Source organism: Bradysia coprophila, unplaced genomic scaffold, assembly GCF_014529535.1.
Source record: "Bradysia coprophila strain Holo2 unplaced genomic scaffold, BU_Bcop_v1 contig_232, whole genome shotgun sequence".
In the NCBI taxonomy this organism is placed as follows: Eukaryota; Metazoa; Arthropoda; class Insecta; order Diptera; family Sciaridae; genus Bradysia; species Bradysia coprophila.
In genome coordinates this window covers 7,808,367-7,819,513 of record NW_023503493.1, presented here as the reverse complement: position 1 = coordinate 7,819,513, position 11,147 = coordinate 7,808,367, and the positions used below count along the sequence as shown (strand labels likewise).

General features: G+C 36.2%; 2 protein-coding genes across 2 annotated transcripts; both read right to left on the bottom strand.

The window, feature by feature from the left end:
- Nucleotides 1-3,995: 3,995 nt before the first annotated feature.
- Nucleotides 3,996-7,382, bottom strand: LOC119077199 (odorant receptor 94b-like). The gene is made up of 4 exons (XM_037184380.1): nt 7,093-7,382; nt 6,799-6,898; nt 6,598-6,742; nt 3,996-4,066 (listed from the first exon to the last, which is right to left on the bottom strand). Exons 1-4 carry the CDS (start codon nt 7,380-7,382, stop codon nt 3,996-3,998), a joined length of 606 nt encoding a protein of 201 aa, XP_037040275.1.
- A 2,005-nt stretch (nt 7,383-9,387) lies between these two features.
- LOC119077198 (odorant receptor 94b-like) lies at nt 9,388-10,387 on the bottom strand. Its single transcript, XM_037184378.1, has 4 exons — nt 10,086-10,387; nt 9,930-9,966; nt 9,487-9,753; nt 9,388-9,429 (listed from the first exon to the last, which is right to left on the bottom strand). Exons 1-4 carry the CDS (start codon nt 10,385-10,387, stop codon nt 9,388-9,390), a joined length of 648 nt encoding a protein of 215 aa, XP_037040273.1.
- Nucleotides 10,388-11,147: the final 760 nt, after the last annotated feature.

Here is an 11,147-nt window from a genome sequence, read left to right as displayed (position 1 = left end):
CCAGGCTGCGTTCTTTGTTTAAAATTTTAGAATTAAAGAAGGCAGACTGTTGTTAAGTTACTAAGTAATTAGAATTCGATGTAACATTGTAACTTGCTACATCTGCGAAGTAAAATTTTGACAACAGGCCATTTCCGGATTTTTTAAAACAAATAAAAAAAAATCGCAAGTTGTAGACTCAGCCAGGACAAAGAGCAATGAATCATTAACTCTACAGCCATAAGTCGCAATGTTCATTTGAAGAGATTGTAACCAATTCAGACATTCGAGAGCCAATTGAAGAATGATATAGACAACGAGCGTTGAAGTAATGAAACCTTGGCCTTTTATAAATGATAGTCCAATAAGCTTATTGCGATACAATTATTAACTTTGTAAGCTTCGTTTAAAGTAAACACCCATAATGTTCAATACGAATTCTTTTACTTCACCAGTTTTAGATTACGTTTAACTGAATCAGGAACACTATCCGCATCGTTGCTGTTGCCATCGATTAGCTGCGCTGAAAACGTATGCTTTTGTGCAAAACTCTACTATACAAATAGATAAAGGACCGCAATCTATTAGTGCCATGTTCGCCCATTATTCATTCGAACGAAATTCGAATTGTTGAATTCAATTTTTTCGCAATCCTCTATTTTTTACCACGATCATTTGCATTAATCATAAACCATTTAATCCATCACAACTCTGTTATTTGAACTAATTACATCACTTTTATCACAGGTAATTAATCATAGAGACGGGGATCATAATATACATTACATTTATTATCTGATGGAATGGAACTCATAATAATATGATCAATGTGAACACACACATCACATCAGATATGATCAGACCAATTAGGAAAGTATATATAGGGAAAAAAAAATAAACGGAAAAAAGAAGAGAAGAATGATCGTCTTCTCACTGTGAATGAAATCGTAGCTTGTGTGTAGTTTACAGGTACCTGGTGTGTTGTATTTCATATAAACATTGGGAAACTATGAAAATGTTCGTGGTTTCTTTTCGGAGTTTTTTTGATTATCATAGTGGAAGTACTTAACGGTAACATTTCACTGACGACAGACGGAAAGCATGTTACTCATTCTATTACTTGTTTCGATATAAGCATTTCGGGTAAACTGAAATAAAATCTTTCACTTCATTTGAATAGTTACTTTTACATAGATTAACGGGACATATCAAATCACATTAGCGAATTATAAGAAAAATAAAATTTCATTCGAACATCCTTACGATTTGAAGCCGTTTAAAGCAAAGTTAAATGAATAAAATTTCATTTTTTTTTATAGTTCGCTAATGCGACAGGTCCAGTTTTTGTATTTAACTATCGATTCAATTTTTCATGTAGTTTACTATATAAGATGACGTCAGTAGGACCCGGTTACATTTATCATCGTCGGCGATCATAGAAACGATAATGGCAGGTCATAAGATCACTGCAGAGTCAGTTAACATAGTTAAATGTTTACAGTCTTTGCACATAGATTCTGCTAAATTAAAGACTAAAATTTTGCCAAGCTTCAAGTAGTATATATATATATTTGTATCCAGGCGCAAAAGATTTTTCGCACCGAGGTGATTGCACAAATGACTGAAGCTTTAATTTTTTAATACAAAAATTCATGCTGGTTACCAAGAAACAATAACTATACAAAGAAAGCGGCTAGTTACAGCTAATTTAATCTCGATACAGAAAAATGCTTGTTAAAACAAATGAAGTAAAAGATTTTCTGTCAATTTATTGAAAATGCTTAGATCAAATGAAGTAGCAGATTCGATAGTAAGTTATTTTCGTACAAGTGATAAAAAGTTGAAAAGTCGAGTTTTCGTGTGAAGTTTGTTGTTACTCAGCGAAGTCGAAAAAGAAACGTGACTTTTCAAGTTTTTGTCCAGAGTTTGCATCAGCACTCTCGCGTGTATAGTAATAGTATATTTCAACATACCCCAATACACACAAGATTTGTGTGCACGCGCGGGCGAAGCCCAAACGAAAACACACATCGAGTGTGTATTGGGGTATTTCGAAAGATATTTTTCTGTAATAGTGATAGTGTGTTAGTGCATTCCTTCCCAACCGTTACTTTCGTTCTCGACCGTTTACTTTCCCTACCAACCGAATGATATCATAGCTCACCAATACACTCGCGTATACAGAAAAATATAATACAGCTACACCCAGAAAAAGAAAATTCAGACAATACTTCGGGCATGTGTAAAATTTATCGGAGAGGTGTAATATACTTCGCTGACGTATATGATACATGGGCACTGTTTTGAATATTTTTGAATATTCATGTGTTACGTATTGTGGTGATGTACGTGGAATGCGAATAACTTACGAGTGGGACAGAAGTTAACCCCCATCACGTATGTTCAACTTATACAGTAGATGTTTGTCCTAAACAATGAATTTGCATCATATAGATATTTTGTAACACGAAGAAGATAAACGAAAAAAAAATTATTTTTCTAAATTAGAAAAATTCTCGACAAAATCCCTTCAATTTTAACGAAGTACCTAGTTTCATTTCGCAATCACCACAGAAAGTTGTTTAAGTTGAAATTATGTATAATTGATCCTAGTCCACAACTATTTTGCCACCAAGTCGTAACTAATTCCTCATTCTTTATGAACTTAAATTCAATTATGTTTTTAAAACAAGGCATCAGAACAGTCGGAGCGTTTGCTGCGACTTGGCCCCGTACAACCCGTAATCCTATTTCGTCCGCAACCATAATACGTCCGTAGCCCTGATAAGCCCGGAACCCTAATACGTCTACAACCCTCTAATGCGTCTGTTACCAAAATGCAAGTCAAGTTGGGCATTGTCAAATTTACTGATACTGTTCATTTTTAAAATTGCGCATAGCGCAATTACGAAAGCCCGTACGAAGTACCTTTCAAATAAAACCAACAATTTACGACATTATTTTAGAAACCCAAAATTTTTAGCCAACTTTCGATTGGGTATTCAATTACCTCTCAAATGAAACAAAAACTAGCAAAATCGGTTGAGATTTACTCGATTTATGTGCAAGGGCCCAAATTTGAAACTTTTTTTGCCATCATTCTATTCGGCATTCAATTATCTCTCAAATGAAACAAAAACTAGCAAAATCGGATGAGATTTACTCGATTTATGTGCAAAAAACACTTAGGGCCGAGTAGCGGTCTTAGTCCAAGGGCCCAAATTTGAAACTTTTTTTGCCATCATTCTATTCGGCATTCAATTATCTCTCAAATGAAACAAAAACTAGCAAAATCGGATGAGATTTACTCGATTTATGTGCAAAAAACACTTAGGGCCGAGTAGCGGCCTTAGTGCAAGGGACCAAATTTGAAACTTTTTTTGCCATCATTTCTATTCGGCATTCAATTATCTCTCAAGTGAAACAAAAACTAGCAAAATCGGATGAGATTTACTCGATTTATGTGCAAAAAACACTTAGGGCCGAGTAACGACCTTTGAGCCCTCCCAACAAGCCCACGTTGCATCTTACCCAAAAACAATGTTCAGCAACTTTGTTCTACTCGTCAATACCTTTCATTTGATATATCACAAGCAGCTATTGCGTGCGTATTTCGGTAGATATAGTCGAAAGACTGAAAAACACCTATAGGGCCCTAGCTCTGGAGGAGCCGACCCTACCATGCCCATTTTCGAACTTGACCTTACTTTTGTCGATACCAATCGGGGAAAAAAAGAATTTTGAAAAAAGGTTGTGATTTGCTAGAGGGGTCACAGACGGACGGACGGACATTTTTTTTATTGCGGATTCGTCATCTATGAACATAACCAAATGCTTTGACCTTACTGACTGCTTCCAATTCGACGTGTTACAAACGGCATATTAATCTTATAAGCCCCCAGTACTTCGTACGGGGCTAAAAACGTAATAACATTGTTATTGTGCGTTGCGTTATAACGTGCTTATACGCCACACACGTTTATGACTTTCAAAGTACGCTTCAACAATAAGAAATGTTAACCAACACTACTGTACTGCAACATTAGAAAGATCGTTGGCTCACGATCCAGAGGTCCCCGGTTCAATTCTAGAAGAAGTCAATTTTTAATTTAAAATACTTTTTGTAAGTGAATTCAATAAGATTCATATTTTTAAATCTCTGTCAAAGCGAAATACGTCTCGCACGTATTATATTGGAGCCCGCTGTATAACTACCTTACCACACTTTTTAACAGGGGGCACGAACGATATACGCATAGCACGTAAAAAATTTCGATCAGTGTACATGAAGTATATAGCTCGAAATCAAATACCACTCGGGCAAGTGCTCGTGTACGTACAAGCTTAAATCAATTCTCTTGTTTTCCATATGTGTGCAATTGCAATAAGGTACTTTCAACTCTAGAGAAAACCGTGTAAGATATATTGGTGATATAATCACCTTCTGTAACATTTCTAAAACAATTTTGTTTGAGCAGCTGATAAAATAAAATCGTCTTGAGTTATGCATGGTTCAATAAATTGACACAGTCAATCAGTATACTATTTGCTACATAGATTAGCAACTCCCTACATTTATACTATTTTCCTTAAAAAAGTGTAACAAAGACAATGAATGATTTATGTACCTTATCATGTTTCAAAACGTTTAAGTCTTTCGTAAAATTGATAACTTTATTGTACCAGTCAGTAGTTAGAGCGTTAAAACGACTTTCTCATCGAATATACATTAAAAATCTGGGTACAGTATAAACATTTAGCTTCAGGGTAAAACATCCCAAATGTAGTATTCCGTACGAACAAAACCAGTTTCTCTTGCGACTCAAGAACAGTTTTGGTGTTTTTTTTATCCACAATTCTTAAATTATATTATAACGAAAAATCAAAATGATTGGATCAATTTTTTTTTCGTTTCTTTTTTTTGGTAAGAACGTAACTTAGGTTCCCACAGTTTCTTAACTGAGTTGATACATGCACCTGGCGTGCGCGGTCAAAAATATATATAAAAATTAACGTAGCTTATGCAATGGATAAAAAAAAACAAAGAAAGGAAAATCAAAAGTTAAAAGGGAATGAAAGAGTTTTGTTGGTAGCCAAGTTATATGCTTGGGTTATCTTTTTTTTATTGCACCGGGTAAAAAAATTTGGATATTTATTCGTATCGTAGTTAATCGTTCGAAAGAAAGAGTTGCAGGTTGATTGCTTAAATATGATGATAAAAAAAGGATTTGATATTTGATTGGACATGAAAACTCAATTATTAATTTTGATTTTTATCAAATTTTATTAAACAAATCCATTAAAAGTCGTTTACGACGACGAATTGAAATATACAAGTGATACACTAACCAAAATTTCCGAAGTGTAATGTTATCATACGTGCCCCAGCTATAAAGTGTGGGAAGGTAGTTATGCAGCTACGGTCCTGAAGACATAATGAAATCTGGCATTTATTCGGATCTGTTCCGGAATGTTTGTTGGTAAGATAAGTTGATGGAAAAATATTTAGGTCAATAACTCCTTCAGGAATATAGGAAAAGCTCCGACTAATGCAGCCTTATAACAGCAAAAAGCATGTTCAACGAAATGAAGTATTGAATTTAGAAAATATTTGGATCAAATGAAGTAATAGATTCGACAGTAAAACTGCTGATCGTCCTGCCGTCTGAGAAAAGTTAAAACGCTTAACCAGAGCCAAATCGCTATCTTTGTCAGGAATACTTGAACTAGAGACACACGCAAATTGCGTTTAGCAGAGGTCAGAGTACTTTAACGTCTTTAACGTCATTGATCTAGGCAACCGGCCGTTGAAAACAACAACTTCAAAATTTGAAATACGTGTCACTAAGGCACCTAACATCAATGAAAGTATAAAACAGGTATGGTCTATTGTCCGTCCGGAGGACATAAAAATTTGATTTTCGTACTTAAACGCACTCATTTTCATATAATTTTGACATAAAATGTTAGTGCGTTTAAGACGAATTCGCCGATCGACCATACCTGCTCTAGACTTTCATTGCCTTACATAGCACGACAGAGTAAAGTTAACCTGAATCGTTTAAAACTCATAATGAAAATGTCATATGCTCTGTAACAAGGGTATCAAACGTTAATACCATTAGTACCACTACTCTAATTAATACAATTAATACTAATAGTACCAGTAATACCGCAATATTGCCATTAATAGTACCATTAATACCATGAATATTAACTGTATCATAAAGTACCATTAATACCAACACTACCAATAATACCAATAGTACCATTAATTGTACTAATGGTATTCAATTAAAGGAGTAGTCTCTTGACACACACCATACTATGCTTTGAAATCACACGTTTTATATTCGAGCCTGCCTGCTGCACAACATTAATCCATCCATAACTTTTACAGCTTAAGCGAGGAGAGTGTACAATCGATAAGCAAAATTCATAATCTAAAACCGAATCGTAAATTAATCTCTTGAAATTGAGACATCCGCCCACTCACCGAAACGAACAAATCCAAATTCAAAATGATCCAATTTCCGACCATGATATGCCATTCATTTTTAACAATTTCCATAAAGATTATGACAATCCTTTGATAGGGAATGGGACGACAATGCCAACCACTATCGAATATACTCCCGGATATGATTTCGTGTTTGAGTATGATCTCGTTGCCGAAGTGGCAGGGAATGAATACCTGGCCGACCATGCATAGCTGGTACATTATCAAACTCGAGTAGAAACCTAAATTTTCTTGAGGCGATATCTGTAAGAAATGTTTCTCGTATGGTATTTCTGTTATAAAGATTGCTGTAAATTAACTGTAGTTAGTTGGTACGCTGTCGAACAAATAACAGCACCACTGAAAGTGATTTGGATTATAAGTCCACAACTGAAACATTTCTGAAGACCCTGGACGTATCTTAATTTAGAAACAAAAGTTAATTTGAAAGTAGAGAACTAAACTGAAGAAGATGATCACTGCTCAAATGTAGCAACGAAATTTTAGCACACAAAATTGGGTGGACATGGACAGTAGTTTCAACTTCAATTCAAAACTAACAAAAACCTCACTTCCAAAGATGTTGATAGTTCGAAATACAACGAATCAAATGCCTGGAGTCACTTTGCACACGCTTTTCACCTCTCTGCTTCATTTCGCCTAGTTTCTGCAAACGATTTCCAACAATCTCCAGCTTAATGCTAGCCATAAACATGAAATAGGCCGCCAACAAATCTAAGCTCATATTTAAGTTTGCTTGAATGATCACACCGACAACTTGATATGTATACAGCCAAGGATAGGCCGAAGTGTTAGACTTCCAACCAAATGGATACCATGCCGGATAAGGCAAACGAGGGTTGTCAGACATAATCGCCGAGATAAAGTTGAACGAAATAGCCATGTTTGCAGCACAGTACGTGCACATGACCAATCGGTCGAATAGAAGCATCTGTCGCTCAACAAATTCACTTTCCCCGTCATTTTCCAACTGAAATTTTTCGACTGAACGCAACAGATTTTTCACTGGTCGCAGAAAATATCGAAAATTGAAAATTTTTCCGAACAATGCGATCAGCGTAAGGCTTGTGCAAAGGTTGTCCGTTGCGTCTTGCACGTTCTCGATAAGGAATACATAAGAGCAGATCGTCACATCGTACAAGAAGAGAAACACGACCATCGCTACACTGTAGGAATTATACAACACCGACAGATATTTTGACGTAATATCACCGGGCCACTGGCCAAATAGTTTAAAAACAAACTTAATTTTCTCAAAGGAATTGAATCGACCCAAACTTCGGCTCTTCATTCTAGTTATTATTTACTTGGCGCTCTTAAGAATACTGATACGGAGCTGATGGGCCCAACGACAGTATTTATATGTCCACCCCCCAAGGACACCAACATTTTGTGATATTAATATCGATTCTAAATTGATACGAAGGCAGTTCTAATTCGATGGGTTACAGGTACATGAATACTTAATAGGAAAAAATTCGCTACCAGGCAATTATTTTGCATTGCATGTCAAGAAATGTGTACCTGTGAAGGATGTGTCCTTAGCATTAATTTTAATACTAATTGTTAGTTAAGAAGTCTCCGTTTAAAGTTTAACTTAATTGAGAGTCCCATTAATTTCAGTTAGTAAGACAGATCGCATTAACATTCACCAAGAATGAAGCATTGATGAAATCTAATAAAAAACGATTTATATTTCACACATGCGACTTTGCAAACTTTTCACCTAAAAGCTTATCACGCATGTCCTATACGAGAATTTCTTATTTCAAATGAAAGACACAAGTCACAAGCTCCTGCATTGATTTGGGAAATGGCATTTATTCCAATCTGTCCCGAAATGTTGGTCAGATAAGTTTATTAAAAAATTGTGATACGTTAACCTGTTACGAAGGGCTATCCATATGTTACCGATAAAATCTCGGAACAAACGACAAGCTCTGACCAATGCGGTCTTATTATAAAAACGTTCAACAAAATGACGTAAAAGATTTTAACCTGTCACAGACGGCAAGCATATTAACAGTTTTACTATCTGATCTATTACTTCATTTGATCTAAGATTTTCAGAGATTGATTTGAGAAATCTTTTACTTCATTTGTTTTGACCATGCTTTTTGCTATATAAGACCTTTTTAGTCATAGATTGTCGTTTATTATTACCTTCACTGTCGATAACAGATTACAGCCGTGTGTAACAGGTGAAATTAATCTCTTGAAAGTACTCAGATCAAATGAAGTAATAGATCCGATAGTAAAACTGCTGATATGCTTTTTTGTGTAAGGTTAAATCAGGTCGAAACCGCTATACAATGGCAATCAATAAGAAAAATTTATAAAAAGAAACCCCAACGGAATCCTTGACTTTCTGAAATTGACCTGAATCTACAGTTCCCTTGGCCAAACTCAAAGATCAAGTTGTACACAATGTTGATCTCAATCAGTTCACGATGTGCCCAGAAGTAATCTTCTTCAATTGATTTGAGCGCATCAGACCCAATGCTGCAGAGAGTCTTAAAGAGAATGTCGAAGATCAGAGCGTGTGATTTGGGAAAGTTTATCTATCTGTGGTAGGTGGTTCCATTTATTGAAAATCAGAAGTTGACTTTACATTGCTATGATATAAAATGACGAAATTACAAATTGCGAAAGTTGTGTTAAGCCCATACAAGTATGTGATTCCATCGGGATGTGCTTGAACCATAGAAGTCTCGCTACTAAGGAAAATGAATTAGCCGTTTCTCATTCAAAAACCAGAACAATTATCCTGCTCATATCAAAAGGAAACCTTCAGATTTTGTTTATACAAACCACATAGATCGCAGATGAGGGCGTCTGCTTTAGGACATAGTGTGGTGCATGTTGAAAAGCTTTAGTGAATTTATTATTTAGACCAGTACGGTGTACAATCGGTATGCAAAGTTCATGATCTAAAACCAACAAATCATTTGTCGCAATCGATTTGGTGAATCCAGCACATCACTCACCGAAACGAATAAATTCAAATCCAAAACCTTCCAATTTCCAACCAAAATATGTCGCTCCTTCGTCACTATTTCCATGAAGATAATAACAACGCGTCGAAAGTGTATGTCGCGAAAATCCCAACCACATTTGAATATACTTCCGGTTATGCTTTCGTGCTTGAGTATGATTTCGTTGCCGAAGTAGCATGGTACAAATACTTGGCAGATCATGCACAGTTGATAATTTGACAGACTTGTAAAAAAGACGAAATTTTCTACCGGTGACGTCTGTAAGATTGTAACTTTGCTAGTAAAGAAAACTTGAAAATTTAGTTCAAATTTTACGATAGTCATTTGGTACGCTAACGAGCAGATAACGGCACCACTGAAAGAGATTTGGACGAACAGTCCATAAGTGAAACATGTCTGAAGCTCCTTGGTATATCTTTAATTGAGAAACAAACGTTATTTGCTGGAAGTGAACTCAACTGGAGGTGACCACTGCGTGAATAAGAATTGGTAGCAAGGAAACTCTAGCTAATCGAATCGTTCATCAGCGGTTTGACCTCCAGGTAAAAGATAAATCTCACTGATAAATATGTTGGTAAGCGGCAACACACCGTATCAAATCCCTAGTCTGTTGTCTCGGTTTACCACCACCATCCTTCTTCATTTCGCTAAGTCTCTGCAAACGGTCTCCAAGTAACTCAAATTTAATGCTGGCAACGTGCATCGAATAAGCCATCAACAGATCTAAGCTCACGTTTATGTTTGCTTGAATGATCACACCGATAACTTGATATGTGTACAGCCAAGCGTATGCCGTAGAATTGCATTTCCAATCAAACGGAAGCCATGCCAGATATGGCAACCGAGTCGTGTCGGACATGCTGGTCGAAATGAAATTGAACGAAATAGCCATGTTTGCCGTGCCGTAAAACAATATGACCAGCCTTTTGAAGACCAACATTTGTCGATCAACGAATTCAGTTTCCCGGTCATTATCCAGTTGAAATTCGTCGGCCATTCGGAACAGCTTTCGTATTTTTGGCAAAAAATATCGGAGATTCAAAATCTTCCCGAACAATGCGATCAGCGTAAAGCTGGTCGTCAGATTATCGGTTGCTTCTTGCACGGTCTCGATAAAGAATACGTAAGCGCAGACCGATAAATCGTACAAGAACAAAAACGCGACCATCGCTACACTGTAGCAATTGTAAAGCATCGTCACATATTTCGATGAAGTGCCACCGGACCACAGTCCACAGAATTGGATGAATAATTTGATCTTTTCAAAGGCAGCCAATGTGCCCAGTGTTCTGTTCTTCATCCCAATTGTTGGCTTGTTAGTCTTACAAGTAATAATATCGAATTCACTTAAACGACACCCGTATTTATACTCGTCAAGGATACTATCGCTTTGTGACGTCAAATTTTTATTCACTGGGTCACAGGCCCATGAATGCTTAATGGGGGAAAAAGTCTGTTATATCCAGCAGTCTGTTAATTTACGTCGCATGCAGTAAGAGCATTTAACAAAATAATTAAATTCCGTTCAGCATCAGCGTAAACTGTAATCATCGGTTAGAAAGAAATTTGCATTTTAAATTGAATTTTAGCTTCGACTAAAACAGTAAAAATAGGTTGTTAAAAAAACCTTGACCGCAAAATATGTAAGGAGG